Raw genomic sequence first — 20,422 nt, 5'->3', positions numbered from 1 at the left:
TTCTGCAAAATCAGGCAGACTCTATTTTGTATCCTTGTGAGGGCATTAGTCTTGAAGACACATTAAATAGTTTAGCTAAAATTGGGAGGGAGGTAACATGAAGGATAGGATCTCAACCACTTTTTTGGTCCAATTCAGAGTGATCAAATAAATTACAGCAAACAGGAGAAAAATACACTAAAAAGTTAAAGTTCTGAACATTTCAAAATCGTTTTGGCATAAAGAAATAAATACAAGATAAATAGCCCTCAAAATTTTCATTAGTAATCTGTATCTTATAGCATTCTACAGACATTACACAGAAACTCGTCTCTTCGTCATCACTAACCTGTACACATATGCCCAATGCTTTCTACGTTTTTTTAAAAAACAAGTTGCTTATAATGGAGATTTGAATTTAACTTTCTCCTGAGGTCTGCTTACGGTGTCATTTTTGCTTAGTTTATAAGTTTGTTTTTAATTCCTGGGAAGAGGTATATAGGGAGACTCTTCCAGAAGGGAATTAGAAAATGTTAAATAGTCTCTGGATCTTCATCACGTACAGTTATGTTCAAAATTGTATTCCTAGTGTGGGCAGTGTATACACACACCAAACATACATAAAGAGAAAATCTAACAAAATCTGCCACCCACAAACGCAAATAAATTAACACTGAACCACACAAGGGAATACATCAAGCATTTTATCTAAAATTTTGTATAAACACGATCTGAAAAAATAAAAATGAAGTCAAAAGCAAATTAAGTGACAGTTAAGTCTATACCTAGTAGCCCAGTGTCTACGTCTTCAGTCTTCAAATTTTCAGCATGTAACTCTGTAAAATACAAAAAAAGGGGCTTGCATAAAAAAGATGATTTTACAATTTGAACAATAGCTCAAAGGCTGGAAAGATATTGTGGAGTTGTGGAAAATGCTCTGGAGTCATAATCAACTGGGCCTAAGTTCTGATTTCATTTACTAGCTACTTCACCTTCAGTCAGCAAATAAGGTATTTGAGTCAACTTCAGTGTTACTGTGAAAATATATATATATATTTAAAGTTTACATATTTAAGTAATCTCTACACCCAATGTGGGGCTTGAACTCACAACCTCGAGGTCATGCTCTTCCAAATGAGCCAGCCAGATGCCCCTGAAAATATTCTATGTAGTACAAATTACACGCATATCAGGTTCCTTTCTTCCAGTCTCAAAAATAAGCACAACTCAGTGTCTTCCACAATGGACTCGACTTACCAAGTTTTGTGACTTTATAACATAAAGGGGAGCTCTCACAGCATAAGAGAAATAACGTACAAAACTCTGCGAGTTACAGTGAAAAAAAAAGAGGAGTGAAAGAGGAATGAAACACTGGCAGCCACGTATTTAATGTTGACAGTTTACACCCAAAACCATTGTACAGAGGTTCGTGTTAACTTGCCCATCTGTCTTGTGTACGAAAATCAAGCATAAGTTGTTAGATGCCACCTGCAGCCCAATAAGGGCTTGGAAGCAATGACGAAAAATTACAACTGGAGTTAAGCCGATATAGTTCTGTTGAGTGAAGTAAAACTAATACTTGAGTGACACCGTGTTGGGTGCTTCTCAGAACTAAAGTTCTCAGAGAACTAAAGTGTTTTTGTTTTAACCAACTTTTCTATGTCAATATCTTGGCCAAAGTCACACACAGTGAGAACTGAGATTTAAACTTTGGTCTGATTCTTTCCACTGTAACATAAAATATTCCAGCCATGTAATACAACTGTATAAATTTTGAAAAATCTTTCATGGCACATCTTTCTATTACGATCAGCCCTGTATTTAAACTTCAGACAAAGGAAAATAAAACTAATAACCAGAAAAATAATAAACTATCTAGCTCCTATAAGAACTTTACACTCGATTGAAGACCTAACACAAAATCAAGAGAGCTAATTATCTACAAAGGTAGAACGTTAGGCTGTGGGATGGAAATCCTGGTCTTTCAGGAATTCGGTGAGTGTACAAAAGAATCAGACTTCAAACCAAGTCTTTGAACATATTTAGCCTATTTTAGTCGCACACTTCTTACCGTCTTTTAAGGATTACCGTCCTACATACTGCTTAATTTTGCCAACATTTCACCCCAAGTGTTCACTGACTCCACTGTTTATTCCAGAGTACCCATTTAATCAAGGCCCCTCCTTATAACGGGTCTCCTAAGCTTGGACCAAGGTCGTCCACCCTTAAGAAAAAAACAGAGGAAGAGCAAAGAAAGGTGCCAATGAGGACTCTGGGTGAAAGCCGCTACCCGACTGCTGGCCTCTGATGGGGAGGAGAGAGAGGGAAGGCAAGAGCCACAGACAGGCTCAACTTCACTCTGGAGAGACTTTCAAGGCCGAGCTTCAGTACCTTTTACGATCAAGTAGGCGATGGCGAGGAGGAAGGCGAGGAGGATGGCGAACAGCAGCGAACAGAGAATTGAGAGGATCTGGACAGGCCACCGCCGGGCCTGGGCTCGTCCGCCCGCAACCGTTGAGAAAATGCCATTGCGCTTATCGGGCAGAACCGGCGACCCGTCCCTGTCCCGCTGGAGTAGCGAGCCCTTTCTAGGCTCCGACGACGCCCCGGCTGAAAACTCCGCCCGCAGGTCGCGGGCCACTTGGTCGCATCCGTCCTCCTCGTCCCCTTCACCTTCACCCCAACTGTCCCCCTGAGTGAAGGCGGTAAAAGCCGGCCGGGCAAACGGAACAGGGGTGCCGAGGCGTCGGCGCAGAGGAGCGGAGCGCCGCCCGCTCTCCACAAACGACATGGCGGGAAAGACGAGGGGACCAGCGGACGTCGAGAGACTACCACCCGCCCCGCCCCGCGCTCGCAGCAGCCAATCAGCGGCCAGGCCCCCCCACAGCCTCCACCACCTGGCACTGATGCGCAGGGGTGTCCGGGAGTGCGCAACGGGGCGGAGAAGGTGCTGTGGAGCCTAAGGAAAGGGTGGGTGCCCCGGGGCCAGAGCACGATCCCCGGCTAGTAGGAAGGAAGGGAAGCGGGGAAGCGCACAGGGAGAGGCGACCCGAGGCTGAGGGTAGCCAAGTCTCCTCTCCCTGCAGTGCTTCGTCCCGGCCAGAGACCTCCGCCACCGTCGCGTCACCTCTAGGCAACCGCGCGCCCCGGCAGCCCCCAAAGCTGTATCTTCTCGACGCTCGGTCCTAGCGCCCTCCCATACCTTTCTGATTCACATTTCCGAACCGATTTGCTTTCTCCCTTCTTCCGCCGTAAGCACCTACTCTTCTCTGGCTTCCCTCTTTAACGGCAGCTCACCGCCCAAACGCTCTCCCCTCGTCCAGACTGCCCTTCCCTCTTTTTCTTTTGCATTGTTCTCCCCGCCCCTATCACAACTTCCCTCCACGCTGCTCGACACGCCTCCCTCCCGCCCCCTCCACCCCGGAGTGGGCTCAGCTGCTGGTGCGTACGGAGTTTTAACCCTCTTCTAAGGAGCCCCCCCTCCTCTCCTCTTCCCGCCCCCTCCCCTCCGCCTCGAGCACCGCGCGCGCCCCCGCGCGCGTCCGGCCCCGGCCACCGCTAACGCTAGAAGCTGCTTACCCCACCCCCACCCCACCCCACCCCACCGCGGGCAGCCTCAGGTTTGTGGGGCGTACGTAACTCGGGCGGAGTGGGTGAAGGTGGCAGGCCCCCACTGCCCCACCCCCTACGGGGTGAGGCGGTCTAAGCTCGGGAAGCTGGGACAAGGTTGTCTTCTCTTCCCCGGGGAAAGTTGGTGGAGTTTTCCCGGAGGAGGCGCAGAAACTTCCTCCGTCCCCCTCCCCCCCCTCCATGCAGGCGACGCCAAGTGAGGCAGAGGCTGGGGGCGAATCGCCGAAGAGCTGCGTGTCGACAGCGCACTCTGATTGGACAGCGGGGAAGCCTGTCAGCTTATTGGCCCCGCTGATCCCGCCCCGTAGCGCAGGGCAGCCTTTAACCTTTGGCCCCAGCGGGCGCCAGCCACTCAGATCGCTTCTTGTTGGTATGTGTAGCGGCAGTGGCCGCCGGCGGAGCAGTCTGAGCCCGACGATGAGGCCGGGGACGGGAGCTGAGCGTGGAGGCCTCATGGTGAGTGAAATGGAGAACCATCCTCCTTCGCGGGGTCCCGGGGACGGGGAGCGGAGATTGTCCGGCTCAAGCCTCTGCTCCAGCTCTTGGGTCTCTGCTGACGGCTTCCTGAGGAGACGGCCCTCGGTAAGGGATCGGTGGAGCAGGGGGAAAGCGGCACAATGAAAAACGGAGTCAGAGAGGCAGGAAGCTTTTTCCAGAAGGAGAAGAAGATAAGAGCGGACGGAGGAAGAGCTCGAGATGGTGGGATATGTAACGAGGAAGAGAATTGGAGAGCGGGGATGCACAAAGGGAAGGATGTGGGTCCCTGGAAGTTCCCATTGGGCTTGGCCTAGACAGATGCGCGGTGGAGGTGCTGGGCCTTGGGCGCGGTGAGCCTCTTGGAGAGGTAGGCCGGCTGTAGCAGGAAGGGGGAGGCGGAGACTTGATGTTGTAGATTTTAAAAGCGGCTGGTAAAATCTGCTTTCACCAATAGTAGTGGTGTCTGCAGGGGGTACAGCTGGGAAAATTGGCAGGGGATAACTACCTGTTTTTAAGACCCGGAACAATGGGCACACAGGTAAAGAAATAGTTGTCTTTTAAAAGCGAATTAAAATGGATGTATTGGTTGGTTGTCTTTAGGGTCTGTGAATGACAGACCTTAGTCTTTGGAAAAAAAATTTTTTTTGGCAGAAGTAATTCTACTTGTGTTAAAGATTCTGTTAGGAAATAATATGTTTATATGTTAGGAGTTAAGCGCCCATGGGTACACGTAATGTGTTCTTTTTTGGTAAGACCAGCTCTTACCTTAGTTAATTTGGTAGATTCTCATTTCAGAATTTAAGATCAACTTAAAAATAAATTTAAGGATAATTAGTGTTCTGACATAAGTTAGCTATCTTCTGTCTGTGTGAACTAGAACAAAGTTGTGGTTTTTCACCCGTAACATTTTTTAAATTGGTTTTCACATGCGTGTTCCCTGAGTTTAGCAAGCCAGCTAGTAAGCAGTGTGCTTTAAAAAAAAAAAAAAGAAGGAAAGAAAGAAAAGAGAAAACCTATGCTTTAGCTATCCGGTATTTATTTTAATTCTTTCCATTTTGTTCTGTAATTTGTTTAGTTTCAAGTTCTTTATAAGTACTGGTATGTATAATGCATTTTGTTTGTTTAAGAAAGTGTAAGTTAATCCAGTAATTGAATTACACATTGGCCTAATATGCCGCTGCACATAACCAATTTGTTGAAATCAGATTTTTGAGAAGCATTTATTGTTACTTGCTCATTTTTAAATTGTCCCTATTTTTCAGATGGGGCACCCTGGCATGCATTATGCCCCAATGGGAATGCACCCTATGGGTCAGAGAGCCAATATGCCTCCTGTACCTCATGGAATGATGCCGCAAATGATGCCCCCTATGGGAGGGCCGCCAATGGGACAAGTAAGAATGTTTTTGTTTTCTTTTGTATTTATTTGTTTATTTTTGCCTGTGGTATCATTGTGTCAAGATTTCAAAATCCGGGTGAATACTTGCAGCTGTTTAAGGATTAGCTTATGCCAAAATAATGTCAAATAAGTCAAATGTTGAGTGATGACACTAATCAAATTTTGAATGTAAGGAGAAGCCTTCTGTATAAAAGATTTATTTTCTACCAACAACAGAATTCAGTTCTTTTATTAAGTAGCTGTATATGTAGTCTTTTTAATTTAATAACTTTCTTTTTCCTATTATGTCAATTGAAGTTAATGCTTGAGTAGTGAATATTATAGGTCAACATAATTTATGTCCGTGGACCATGTAAATGCATAGAGTCTAAAAAAACAGAATTGTTTAGGTCTTGGCTTAGAATAAAGTTGATTCCTGAAATAGCATTCTCTTCTGTGTGTGTGTGTGTGTGTGCGTGCGCGCGCCCGTGTTGGGGATAGAATAGGAAGGTTCTACTCTAATTTAATTCTTCATTAGGACAGTGCCAAATAGGTGGTTCATTTTCCACTTACACTGTTTTGTTTTGTTTTGTTTTAAATGCTTATTGCTTCTGCACTCCTGCTTTTGAGCTGTCCCTTTCATTTCCAGTATAAATTGTAAACGGATATTTTGTGGGAATGATTTGGATCAAAAGGTTTTAATGCTGACTCAGTGAATTCAGTAGAACTGAGTTCCTAGAGAAGCATCCAAGAAAGGTAACAGGTTCAGTTACCATGAATAATTTTATGCCCCCTGTCAGGTTCTGTGATACATATATTCTTTGTTGGTTGAGTTCTTTCCATTTTAGTATCTATAAATCATCAAAAATTTAGGTTGATAAAATATTTTGGAAAGCCAATTAGGTATGGTCTTTCTGCTAATTAATACTGTTTATGCTGATAATCACTTGAGCCTTGATATTTTAATTTATTGGTGAAATTATAGTGGAGAAAGGAGTTTGCTCTGTGTCTTTCTCTTTTTAACTTAACCTTAGGAGTAGAAGGGGTTAATGTCAAGTGGCTTTCTTCTTTATTTGGAATATAGCCCTTAAGTTTGTATAAAAATTTTTACTCAAAGACACCAGGCCCCCAAAATTCTGCTGGGAGGATTTTTGTTTGTTTGTTTTTTTAATAAAAGAACCATTTATTCTGTGATTCTAGAATAACACAAGATTTAAAACTCCCTTAGGTGATGGAGAAACAATTCTGATTCCTCTTCTGTTTCTCTCCATCTGTAAGCAGCAAGGAGCTCTTCTGGTTTTCTTAGTAGAGCTGCTCTAACTAGATAATGAGCTTTAAAAAATATTTATTCTTTAAATGCTCTGGTTCTTATTTAAAATTAGTTTCTTTCCACAGAAAGATAAAATAAAACAATTTGCTACTGCCAGATGCTTCTCTCTTTTCTGGGGCCTTCTGTTTCCATTGGGCCAATCAAGGTAAGTTTTGCAAGGGATTGACCTGCTTACCCTTGCTGTAATGGTGCTATTGCACTACCAGACCAAGACACCAGCTAGTCATTTCTAGTAAAATGCAGATTTTATTTATTTTTTCAAGTACTTTTGTGTATCTCATTGACATAAGCTGGTCACAGTTTGCTTTATGGCCCTTTCTCTTTAGCTGTATCAGTGACCATCTTCCTAGTAAGGTTACTTGCTATCTGGTACACGTCTGTTCAAATCCTTTGAATTTTACCTTGTGGTTTTCTTTTTCCCTAGACCAGTGTATGCTATGTATCTGTAAGTGTACCTGACTATTTAGAAGTTTAAAAGTCTGTCTCCCTCTTGGCTCTTGTTAGGGTCATGAATGAATGGATGACTTAAGAGTCCAGCTCTGAGGGTCCCAAAAGAAACTCCATTGTTTTTCCTTAAAATTAGATTGTTTCTTTTTTTCTTCTTAATATCTAACTTATATGGGACCCAAATTACTAAAACTAATTCTTATTTGAGCTTTGGTAACAGACTAGGAGGGCATGGATAATTTAAATTCTCAAGTAATCTAGAAATCTAATTTAAAGCCCTGTAAGCAACTACCTTAAAGATAAAAGTTGCTAATTAGCAAAATTGATCTTTTTTCTGCATATCATCTCTTCTGTCTTCCCACTTAGAGATATTAATGGTCAGAAGATAATGAGAAACAGTAGGGTGCCTATGTAGTTCAGTGTGGTGACACAAAGTTGGTAGGGTTCTGCCATTCAATTTTAAAAAGTCAATTTACAGATTTAGACTTTGGGACTGAAGGTTATGGAACCTTCATGTATATTGCCTAGTTCACATTAATACCTCATTCTGGGACCAGCTGAAGATGAAAATTGGTGCCAGTCTTACTTGCTAAATGATTCTGGTCTTTGGAATGTTAGTGAACATGACGTGAAATTTTAAAACTTGTTTGTAAAATAGTATGCTGACTGGACAGAATACCCACGTATGGAGCCAGAAGTCGTAATTTTTTTGATGCATCAAGTTACAGGTTAAAGGAGTATTATGGTTTTCTTAAAGAGTTTTTTTATTTGTTTTTATTCAGGAGATAACCTACAGTGCCCCTTTTAGAATTCAGGCTGAATCTATTAGTACTAAAAAGTGCATTTCTTTCAAGTTTATATCAGTTATCTGTTGTATAGGTTAAATTTGCCTCTTACTGTATGTTAACTTCATGTGGGAAAGTTGTTCTTCTGCTTTTACAGGATTATAGAATCTTAACAGCTGGAAGGGACCTTGAAAGTTGTGTAACCTTTAAATAATATGGAAATTAAATAATGGTTTATCACTGGTTAAAAAAACCATTATGAATAATTTCCCTGCTTGCTGGCAGTACTCAAAAATTTGCAGTAGAGATTTGCCTTAAGATGTGATTATATGTGAGGCCATCTTCTACTTATATAGTAAGTAATGTTTTGCTTTTAAAATGTTTTCACATCTAATTTTTGTTGTTCTTCGTACACAAAGGACATGCAAGTCCTTCCTTTATCACAGGTGATTTTGCCTTCACTGAAAGTCCTTCTAGCTGGCTCTTTTTTTCTTTTTTTAATTTTTTATCTTTCTTTTAATGAGAAAAGTAGAATAAAAGACTAAACTTTTTCAGCTCTAACAACCTATGGTTCAATTCAGATCATTTGATAAGAAGAGTAGGTGATATGTATGAGATATTATGGGTTGATGTGGAAGTAACAATACTTTTATTAGTGCCTCCCTAATTCTAATTATTCATTACTTTTTGGGCTCTATTCAATAAATTGATAAATGAATCATTGCTTTTTACAAATGAGTTTGATTTTCTTGTCCTTAAATTGAGTAAGACAAGCTTTAACAGATCTTGAGTCTATTCCTGCTGCCATCTGGACCCAAGCAGTTACACTCTCATGCCCAAGATGCTTTTAACTTTTAGGGTTTTTTTGTTTTTGTTGTTGCTTTTTTGTTTTGTTTTCTGTTTGTTTTTGCTTTAAGCTGCCCCCTCAAATTCTTTTAGATTTCAGCATGTTGTCTCCTTGCCCAAGAACCTCCAGTGTTTTTCTGTACCTGTATAATGTCTAAATTTCACAATTTAACTTCCAAGACTCTCCCATAGTACAGTTCAGTGCATGATTCTGAGCTGCATGTCTTCACACTCCCTAATTTGAAACCAGGCTGGTCTTTTTATATCTTGGGTGATTGAATCAGTTCATGACTGAGCTCATGATGTTCATGCCCTCCTGCCCACAGCCCACTACCACCATGAACTTTTCTTACCTAAGTTCTACCATTTCAAGTTCTGCTTTCTCTCAAAGATCCTCAGCAATAACTTTGTCCAGCATACACCTCCCATTCAAAATATTAAAATAAAATCCTATGAAATCTGCCCACAACTCTTACTGTTTTGGTTATTTGGGGATTTAGTTTTGATTTGTTTTGTTTAATGGTTTAATTGCTCTGTCTTTCCAGCAAGTAATAGACTGTAAGCTCTTAGAGGGCAGGACCTGTGTTTTCTACTTTTTAAGAAGTCCACAGGTGCTGAGCACAGTTCTTGGCACAGCATGGGTGCTCAGTAAAATACTTGTTGAATGAATGAAACAAAAACATACTCTTTCCTACATTATAGGCCTTGAAGATAGTAGTTGTTACATGTGACTATTTTCATTGGTTACTTGTGACTTTACATTGTTACCACTTCTTAGTGTATGCCTCTCTACAGTTGCTTTTTCATTTGATAAAAATGGAAGATAAAATGAAGTAAATAATTTTTGTTTGGTGAATAAAGCAAAAATATTTATTTCCTTTTATTTTAAATTATAAGCAAATATATTTCTATCAGTATGATTTATTGATCGTTTTTTTAAGACGTTAATTTTTCCATACCCTAAGGGAAAATGATTTGGAATATAGGCCTTCCAGAGAAATCCAAAGTGTTGGGTGTCTTAGGTTTTTCTGGCTGATTTGACCAATTGATTTGTTCCTATTGGTTTTGAATTACCTTTACTTTTGGGTATTTAGAGAATCCATGCCATTGAATTGAATGTTAGTAAGTGACAAAAAGCCTTTTTTTTTTTTTTTTTAAGTTATTTGCTCATGATTGTTGAATCTCAGTAACTTTCTATATGCATTTACGTTATCCAGGCAAGTAATTTTTTTTAAAAATAGATTGAGCTAGAACTAATGTGTTTGTATAACTTCTCGGCTGTGTGTATGTGGTTAGATTTTGATGAATTTACTAACGATACTATTTTCTTTAGATAGTATTTCAGTTAAATATGAACTTACCTATTCAAAACCCTTAGCTAGAGTAGTGTTTGTAAGTATGGAGAATATTTGGAGAGCTCTAAGAAGACTATAAGTGTGGAAAAATGAACTGTACCCCTCTTCTGCCTTTGACATTCAAGGGCAGAGTATTCTAAAGATGTTGAGAAGTCTTGCAGAAGCCTTCTGAAACCATTTTTCTCAGTGTTTCTTGGTTTTATTTTACCATCTTCTGCTCCCCCACCTCCCCAGCCTTCTTTACCTCCCTGTTATGTGTTTATTTTGCTTTGTCTAGCACATTGCATGGAATTAATGTTGCATGGAATTAGCATTTTGTGAGAAATGCTATTATTGGGGCTGTTTATTCATTTAGTCTGGTCTTTAGGAGGAAAAGGCAACATCCAAATTAGTATTAACAGACATGAATGAAGCATTGTAGAGTGCAACGAATGTATTCATTGAGTAACAGGATTAAAAAGGAAAGAGAACAAATCTCAACAGGTTAACAGGTTGACTTTTAATTGGGTTTGTTAGAAAGGTCTGTGACATGACTTAGAATCATGGAATTGTATATCAATAGCTAGGTAAAGATTTGGTAGTTGTGTGTATATGTCCTATAACTCTGTACTAGGATGTTTGGTTTTTATGTAGAGAAATAATACAGCTAAGTTGAAGGTTTATGAAAGTAAGAATTAGTAGATGACTGTCTCATATGGAAGTTGTTAGTCTTTCGTTCTTTCTTTCTTTTACCATACCTTTATATTACTTTTAGTCAATAAGCATTTAAGTCTTCTGGCTGTGATGTTAAAATGAATCTATATATCCTGTACTGAATACTTACAGGCATTCCTCACATGCTTGATTTTCTCATCTTCTAACTGATGGCTGTCGTGTTACTCCAGACATTTGGAAGTTTTGTGGAGATGAATCTTTTATATTTGTTTTCTTTCTCTGGTCAAGTAATCATACATTTCTTCTGCTTATTAAAGAAAAATAAATTGTGGTTAGTGGTTACTAAAGATAATGATGTTTTGCATGATGGGTTTGAAAGAAAACCTGCTTCTAATTGCTTCTTTTTTACTTGGTGTACAGTACACCGAAAGTGGAAACCTGAATCTTCTCCAAATCTGGGTGATGCTGCTATGTCTGTTAAAAGAGTAAACCTGCCAGCAAGTGAGGACTGTTTTGAGTTGACAGATAGTTTGCTTTATCTTCAGCTTTGATCCCCCTCCCCCTCCCCCCCCTTAAAACTCATTTATCTTAGACTTAAAAAAAATGTTCTCATTACAATACAAACATAATTTTTTACTTGTTAGGTCCTCATCTTCTGTTGAGGTTAAGATTTTTTAAAATTATCTTTTGATTCATGAATGAATATTAAGTTTCTGATCAGAAACATAGACTTGGTATAGTTTCTTTGGCCATGTGATACAAGAAAATAGTTAATTCTCTGAAAGGTGATTTTTTTTTCAGTAATTTTGAGGTCATTATGTATTTGTTAAATACAATGGAAAATTTCTCTCTCCTATACAGAAATAAGAATTGGTCATAAAGTTGACTAATACAGGTTGAGTTTCTGCTGTGTCTGTGTACCTGTCCTCTGCACCAATAATATGTACACAAATGAGATGTGCTCTGTGTTGTAAAGATGCCCACAATTGAGAGAAAACTAAAAAATAAAGTTTCATATAAACAATCTGTAATAATTTAACTAACTAGTTACAAAACTGAGTCTAGTTTAAAGGGGTAGGAGATAGTAATGGTTGTATGTCCCTCTATACTTGAATACCAGATGGTTTACGTTTGAAAGAAGGCTTGGGTGACTTTTTAAAGGAAGTTTTAAAATATAATTCTGTGTGATTTGAGACATCACAGTTTGTTTGTATCCCTAGTCTGTGTTTAGAGCTTTTTAAAAATTAAAATTAGTTTATTTTCATTCAACTCTGTTTTTAAGTTTTTGTGTCATATATCCATACCCAGTAGTTTTCTTTATATTTTCTTTGCCCTCATTTAAGTTTGGAGTTTAGTAAGAGATAGTGGGCTAAGTACCAGTTAACAATGTAAACTATTTACTTGCCCTTTTGCACATAATTTTCTTTTAAGGTTTTAGGAAATAGGGTGGTGATGCCTAATCTGTATTAGGATTGTAATTCTAGCACCATCTTTGTATATAACTTTGAGAGATTTGATCCTTTTGACTCTGAACAGTGAGTTGGCTACAGGATGAATGTCTGATTTATAGATGGCAGTAGTAAGGCTCCGTGAATGAAGTGATTTGTCCAGTGACATTGCAGAGCCAGCACTAAATTTGATGCTCAAAATGGATTGCCTTATTACACATGTTGATTCCTAGCAAAGATGATGATTTTACATTATTTACTGGGTATCTTTAAAGAACCGAGGTGCCGATCTAATAGGGAATAGATGAGAGACTGGGCAATATAAGAGAAACTTTGATGATCTTACTTGAAGGAGAGCAGTTGTAATAAAACAGCTGTATTTATAGAGCACTGTTCTGTGCACCTTCCATGCATTGTTCCATTTGATCCCTATAGCAGTCTTAATAGATGAGTGCTATTTTCCCCCAGGTTATAAGGAGAAAACTGAGGCCCAGATAGGTTATGTAAATTAGCCCAAGGTCACACAGCTGGTAAATGGCCATGCTGGTATAGGAATTCTGGTAGTCTCACTCTAGACTATACTTCATAGCTATACTAGACTGCTTCCTTGTATAGCAGTAGGAGATTATGTCATTAAGCTAACCTCCTTAGATTCTGAAGGAATAGTGTATACTTCAGCAATTCTAAACTATCCAGGTTGAGAGAATTTAGCAACCTAAATCCTGGCAATTAAATTATTAGACTTTTAATGGTTTCATACTGATGGTGCTGCCAAGTGACTGGCCTAAGTTGACACAAATCATCTCAAAAATTCAGATGGGTTGAAACATACATATCTATATTATGTGTATCCTAAAATTAATGAAACATCATGAATGGTAAGGTTCTATTCCAGTTTGTGCAAATGTAGTCTGTTTTTTGTTTAAATGTAATCTCAGAAAATGTCAAATGTCTTGAATTTATATATAATTGTAGATGAAGAGGACTTAAGTTAAATAATTGTCCCAAAATGCAGCTACTTATTATTTTGGGTTGTTAAGGATATACTTTTTAAACAGAAGTATTTCTATTTATTTCTAATCAAATGAATATCTGCTTACATTCAGAGATGTAGTTTTTACAGTTTTTCACTGATAAATTTTTTGCATTCATTCATAAGGTAAGTTAGTGGTATAAAGGATCATGGTTTTTAAGTATAAGACTTAATACCCTCTGTGTACTTATTTGTGGAATTTGACTTTAACACCACATTTAAGAGGAACCAAATAAAAAGGCAATCTAATTTTTTACGGGGTGCTTGAGTGGCTCAGTCGGTTAGACGCCCGACTTCAGCTCAGGTCATGATCTCACGGCTTGTGAGTTTGAGATCCGCGTCGAGCTCTGTGCTGACAGCTCAGAGCCGGGAGCCTGCTTCGGACTCTGTGTCTCCCTCTCTCTCTGCTCCTGCCCCGCTTGCACTCTGTCTCTCTCTCTCTCTCTCTCTCAAAAATGAATAAACATTAAAGTATACTTTTTAAAAAGAGCAATCTAACTTTTTAGATAATCAATTTACAACTTCAGGTTTGCAGAAATAATGGTTTTGAATAATCAACAAGATTTAAAAAGTTAATTTTTAGACAAAAATAGCTTAGGTTGTGTGATTTCTTTCCAGCAGGAAAAACTTCAGGAAATAATAATGAAGAAAAGAATTTTGAAGTGCCCATGTGAAGATCTTCACTTTGTTTTGATATCATAAAACAACTAGGCTAATTTAGTTTACATTTTGAGCAACTAATGTGTTGTAGCGTCGATGGAATTGCTTTTATTACTTTACCTTTAATTTTAAAAATATCTGGTAAAGAATGAAACAGGCTTGATTTTATCTAACATTAGGAACTTCCCAAATTGGGATGCTAAGAATGAGCAGATTGTGCAGTGCTCCCCAGTTTCTACTTTTTTTTTTTTTTTTCACACTGGTATTTCTTCTGAGGACATTGTGATAAATGATTAAACTTGTTATTAAAAGAATAGAAATACGCATAGAAAAATTTTTATATAGTATATATACACAAATGGTTGGCCGTTTATGAATAAAGTATGCCAAGTAGAATATCTGAATTAATTATGGTTTTAAGAAGTGTCAAAGTGTCCATAAAATTCAGATATTTAATATTTTAGACAATTTAACTTATGGCTCACATGTATGTGTTCTACCATTCCATTTTCTTCTGTTTCCTAATAACTAAAATTTTGTAATTATAATAATATATTCTCAAAAGTAGCTTAAATTGAAATTTGTGAAGCTCTACATGACTGTGATTTTCTAGTGTACTTTTCATTAAGCTTATATGAACTACTGCTTTGTAGCTTTGAGAATGATCTGGCTGATGGAATTCATAGTGGCATCATTGTAGCAACTGTGTTAAGAATTTTTCCTTCAACTATTTTGAGTCAACATCCTATTTTCATTGAACTTAAGATGCTATTAGTGGTAAGATACTCCATTATATGATGTGCCCTTAGAAAAAAAACCTAATGAGAAGTCTAAAATACTCTTCAGATAAAGCTGGGAGACCAAGGGGCTGTTTAGTCCCTTCATGTGAAGCAAGAAGTAAACCTGCAGAGGGACAACAAAGTAACTTCTGAATGCCTCAACTTTGGCAATTGGGCCGAGGGAGGGAAAAGTCACTTCTGAGGGTTTGAACCAGAAGTCTCATAAGCTTGCAACCTGGATCAGTTTGTATAAAACAAAATATTGATAACTTAGAAATTTTAAATGGTATCATGTTGATGGTGCTGCCAATGACTGGCCTAACTTAACACAAATCCTCTGGAAGAATCCAGATGAGTTGAAACATATATCCCCATATTATGTGTATCCTAAAATTAATGTTTAAAAAAGGAAATCGTAACATTTCCACAAAGTAGATTCTTTAGGCTTCGGGGAACAGGCTTTTTGTGATGCTCAGGTGTCTGGAAGAGTTTTTATTTTGTCTAATACTTAAAATAGCTTTTCATAAGAATGTAGTATATTTCGTATTTATGTTTTTGTTCTTTAGCTTCATATTTAAAATATCACAGTTTTTGTCTAAGATTACATTAATAATCTATTTACTTTCAGATGCTCAGTTGTACGTAATTTAAGAATCTTTCCAGTGTTTGTCCAGTTGAACAAGCCTAACTAGTTGCTGCCCCTCAGAATTCACAGAGATGTTGAGGGAGTATTTAGCTTTTTATTTAACACTAAATCTCTATAATCCAATTCCATGAGTTTTAGTCTAAACGCAAATTTCCTAGCTGTTTTAAGATTTGAAGTGTGGGAAGAAAAACAATTGAGAACTCTGTCAGACTGTTTAATGATTTTCAAATATTGTTTGCTTTAACTGTCACTGGCCTGTTCTAGTCAACTTTTGTTATATGTAAGGATTTTTGTCCCTTGGTTTTTAAATGGGATTTGATCACTGTCTTCTGAAGTCAAGAGTATTTCAAATTGAAATTAGATTCATTTGTACTGCTACCATGTGGAAGTGTTCTGTTACATGATGGAGATTTTACCCCACTTAATGTCTTTAGTTGTTATGAGAAAATACTTCTTTCCCAAGTTTTCAAAGTTCAGCTTTTCAATTTAGCTTAGAATTCTAATTTTTCGATATGTTGACAGCTTTGGATTTTATATATAGACCATTTTAAGTACCAGGCTGTTTCTCTCTGTTACCCAGTATGCTTCCTCTCATAATCAGTTATTTAGTACTTTAAGAATGCAAAACTACATTGCTATTAGCCTAAAGTAAAATTAGGTGTGAGTATATATTGTTGGGAGTAGGGCAAGGAGGGAACAAGCCTAGTTCTCATTTGATTGCTCTGTTTTTTTCTCTTAATGTATAATTATTTCTCTAATTCTTTTAGCCTGGGTAGTGGAAGCTTGTACTTTTGTTTTCAAATTCTGAACCTTTTTTTTTTTTTTTTTTTTCCAACTGTTAATTTCACCATATATTCCAAGTACTGGTCACATGTTTTCTGTCAGGTTCTTGTTTCATGATGTTTAAGCAATTTATCGGGTATTTTAAGGAACAGAAAACCTTTTTTGTTAGTTTTTTAATCCATTAATACAATGATACTTCATTTTAATGGTACTTTAGCCTCGTTTTGCTCTGAGTTGATTTTCTCAAATAATAAAATTCAGTATACAAGTGTTCTTATTACCTTTAGTAGACTTTATATGTTCCTGTTGACCAATATACTTGTTTGTATTTCCTATTTCTCCCAATTTTCATTTAATTTGAAACTAAATACCTACTTACTGTGTTCCAGTACCTATGATTATCATATACGATTTTTATCCCCCTCCATGTTTTTCTTAGATTTTTTCCTATTACAATCAAGGTTATAATGTGGGATTATACTAATATGGATGACTGTTGGGTCAAAATCCCTTGGAAATTTATATTAATCCACATGTTTTTCTAATTCATTTTTGGTAGTAAAGATTCATTCATAGTTTTGGATGGCAGACATTGGTAGGCTAGATTAACCTCCAAAACTAGTATTTTCTTTCTTCAGATATTCGTTTATGTGCTTTATTAAGTTTTTCTTTTCAAGAGAAGGCATAGGTGATTTATGTCTGAAGTTTGGGGTTTTTTACATATTTTTTCATTGAATTTTAAGTACCTTTGATCTAGAATTTTTTAAAGAGCCAGATTACTGTAAAATTTATTTACTACAGATATTAAAAGTCAAAGGTGAGAAATAGAAAAAATTTTTGTCTCCGAAGAAGGGAGAAAAACATGAGTGAGGAGTTAAAATGAAAAGGACGTTAATATTCTCAAATTTACATTGGAAATAAAAGTGCAAACTTTTAAGTTTATTTGTTAAAATAATTTTAACTATACATATAAATTATGGCAAATATTAAAATAGCTCATTGATAAAATACTTCATTCATTCAACAAGCACTTACTAAGCATACTATTCATGTAATAATAGTGTTAATTGGGTTTAAATCTTGAGGTGTACATATTAACTTTGATAACCAGATAGATTCTTAAAGTCCTGTTAAATGCTTTGGTTTTATATAGTAACCTTTTTTTACTTTTATTCTAGATGCCTGGAATGATGTCTTCAGTAATGCCTGGAATGATGATGTCTCATATGTCTCAAGCTTCCATGCAGCCTGCCTTACCGGTAATCCAGTAAAAGTGATTATTTTCTGTGATGTTTTGACTGCTTTACCACTTTTATATATGACGTAACATGCTATATATAATTTTTTATAGGCTGTCATGTTAGCTTTTTAAGTATGTCTTGAGTACTGTAACACAAAATGGGAATTACAGTGGGCTTTTATTTTTTTAGGTTCTTCAGTGACAGACATTCACATTTTTTCCTGTACTTATGTGTAATCTTTAGTTTTTAATCTATGTTAAACAAGAGTAGAATAACTAAGAAGTATAACCTATCCAGTAGAAGCATTTTATTGGTTTGGTTGCATTTTGGGGGGCCGAGGGGGGACGGGAGAGAGAGAGCGCACATGCATGCAAGCAGTTGTGCCCCAAAAGGGCAGGGGCAGACAAGGAGAGAGAACATCTTAAGCAGGCTCCCTGCCCAGACCAGAGCCCAACATGGGGCTTGATCTGACAACTATGAGATCATGAACTAAGCCAAAATCAAGAGTCAGATACTTAGTCCACTGAGCCACCCTGCCCCTGGTCTGGTAGCATTTTAATCTTAAAGAGTAGACATTTGCTTTATGGAGTGTTAATTAAAAATTGATGTAGTGGGATTTAGTACTCGATCCTAGATTTAGAAATCAGAAGGTTTTATTCGAAATTTATCTTACATGAGACTTCAGTGATGGCACATTACTTAGAAAATGCTTGACAGCCTTTTCACCCTTATTGAATTGTATAGCAATATGTATATCATTATTATATTCATATGAGCATAACTTATTTATTACCTGGTAGCCTAGTGGTTTTAATGAGTAGATGTGGCATACTCCACTGGGGTGGTAGATTTGCAAAGGTCTTATCCAAAACCCTTGGGCCAAATATATTCTTAAGTTGTTTAATATTGTAAAATTGTACTTTGTGTACTCTATATATCATATAAAGGTTTCCCTCAGGGTGTTTGGACAGTGCCTTATAATTTCGAACACAATATTTCTGTAGCAGTATCTTAGGGATATTCTGTCTGGAGTGGGATAAATAAAGACAAAGAGCTCGTGTCATTCAGGGCAGATTTTGCCACTCTAATGAGTGTTGATTTGAAACTTGAAAAAACTTGGTTTTTAGAGCTTTTTCTGTTTCAGAATTGTGGGTAAAGGGTTGTGGAACTGTATGTAACTGATGATCACATAAATAAAACACTTAGATTGAAGTGCTTCAGTAGCCCCAAGTTATTGGTGCTTTTACAGTTTATAGCAAGCTCAGGGAACTAATACCACTGAAACTTACTGAGAAACTTTGAATCAGTGGCTTGAGAATTATACATAAAGGGGACTGATTGTGCTTTATGATGAACATATATAAAATATAGTTTAAACAGGTGAACATTACTAATTTCATTTTTTTTCTTACAGCCAGGAGTAAATAATATGGATGTAGCAGCTGGTATGTATGCCATTTATGGTTTAAATATTAAACTTCATTTGAACAGTAGCTGTCGTTTTATTATAATAAGTAATAAAAGCAGTGTCTCTTGGGGCTTTATGATTAACTCCTGATTATTTTTTCTTTTTTTTTTTTAAGCCGTGGGAAACAGGGGTAGCATTCATAATTTAATCCATAAAAAATTACTAGATCTGGAGTCCTGGGACCAGATTTGGTCTACAGTTACTCTTTACCCAAATGTTTTTAAGTTTTATAATTAGTTGACAACATTTAAAGTCTGTAGGCCCTATGTAAGAATTAAATGTATCTTTTTACACAAAGATTTGAATTTATCTTGAAAAATGTGATTATCTGAATATTCATTGTTGACAGTGGTCCTTATGAACACAGTAGGTAATCAGAGAATATTTGAATGAGAAATTCTGGTTGAGCCCATACTTGTACTCCGCAAACATTGTGGAATGAGGTAGTAACTCCTTCCTTTAGATATGAAGGCCAACTCTCATTGGCCTTCTGGACTACTTCGTCCTTGTAGCCATTGGAGTTTGTAAACCTTGTGGTAAACCAGCCAGTTATCAATAACTGTTTGTTTCACCTAGTGTACTTTCCATATATAATAGTAATGCCTCAATTATCCATGAGTAAATAATGTTCCAGATAAATTGGTTTTACAGATGCTGAGCCTTATTCCATGATTATGCCAAAACATTTCTTGTTTTAAACATGGTTTGAAACATTTAAAATGCACTATGTTGTGCTTTTCTGCAGGTTTATATGGGGCATAATTGGTCTTTTTAAGATACTTCACAAATTTATTTAAGCTGAAATGATGTTCTGAAATACATAGTATAGTATTTTGCCTATTTAGATATCTAGAGCTGATTACTGTTACTATTAGCCTAAATAGTCCTGGAAAATCAGCTTAAAATTTTTTTTTTTAACTGAAGTATAAGTGATATACAATATTCTATTAGTTTTAGTTGTAGAACATTTTGATTCGATATTTTAATACGTTACAAAATGATCCCCATAGTAAGTCTAGTTACCATTTGTCACCATCCAGAGTTACTATAATATTATTGACTATACTTCCTGTGCTGTTCATTCCATTGCCTTATTTTACAACTGGAAGTTTATATCTCTTAATCCTGTTTGCCTATTTTGCCCTCCCCTCTTTGGTAACCAACAATTTGTTTCCTGTGTCTGTAAGTCAGAAACAGACTCATAAAATTTCTTCTTAATTACCTTTTAAATGCCTTAGCTCTACCAGTGATATCCATAGTAGCTTCCTTTGATTGTTCTCAGTATATATGTGTGTGTGTGTTTACTTTGTTTTATTCTCTTTTTACATATACTTTCTTTTTTACACGTAGTTTTAAATTACTAGTTTCTAAAGTTAAAGCTTATTCATTTGAACTTGGTGACTAATGGGGATTTCCCCTTATGTCTAAAGGGGTTTTGATAATAATATAGGATAGTACCATCTAATAGACCTTTCTGCAGTGA

The 20,422-nt window shown here is 37.2% G+C and overlaps 2 protein-coding genes across 16 annotated transcripts in view; one reads left to right on the top strand and one right to left on the bottom strand.

Moving 5' to 3' along the window:
* ARL6IP6 (ADP ribosylation factor like GTPase 6 interacting protein 6) overlaps positions 1–2,786 on the bottom strand; it is a 40,020-nt gene extending 37,234 nt beyond the window's left edge. For 4 of the 5 annotated variants that reach the window (XM_006935285.5, XM_003990770.6, XM_019838118.3 and 1 more), the window contains exons 1-2: positions 2,371–2,786; positions 765–815 (exon numbers count right to left, since the gene is read on the bottom strand). In XM_006935285.5, the coding sequence (XP_006935347.2) occupies positions 765–815; positions 2,371–2,770 (451 nt within the window). In that variant the 5' untranslated portion in view covers positions 2,771–2,786. The remainder of the gene's footprint in view (positions 1–764; positions 816–2,370) is intronic. The other variant, XM_019838117.3, reaches the window with a different exon arrangement.
* A 499-nt stretch (positions 2,787–3,285) lies between these two features.
* Positions 3,286–20,422, top strand: part of PRPF40A (pre-mRNA processing factor 40 homolog A) — a 54,150-nt gene continuing 37,013 nt past the window's right edge. For 2 of the 11 annotated variants that reach the window (XM_023259330.2, XM_011285262.4), the window contains exons 1-4: positions 3,575–4,065; positions 5,349–5,480; positions 17,409–17,489; positions 18,886–18,916. In XM_023259330.2, coding sequence (XP_023115098.2) covers positions 3,790–4,065; positions 5,349–5,480; positions 17,409–17,489; positions 18,886–18,916 — 520 coding nt within the window. In that variant the 5' untranslated portion in view covers positions 3,575–3,789. Of the gene's footprint in view, positions 3,421–3,572; positions 4,192–5,348; positions 5,481–6,859; positions 6,940–17,408; positions 17,490–18,885; positions 18,917–20,422 lie in introns of those variants that run through there. The other 9 variants (XM_023259329.2, XM_045033824.1, XM_011285260.4 and 6 more) reach the window with 7 other exon arrangements.

This window comes from Felis catus, chromosome C1 (assembly GCF_018350175.1).
Source record: "Felis catus isolate Fca126 chromosome C1, F.catus_Fca126_mat1.0, whole genome shotgun sequence".
Taxonomy (NCBI): domain Eukaryota; kingdom Metazoa; phylum Chordata; class Mammalia; order Carnivora; family Felidae; genus Felis; species Felis catus.
The sequence above is the reverse complement of the archived record's forward strand: the minus strand, read 5'-3'. Positions and strand labels throughout refer to the sequence as shown.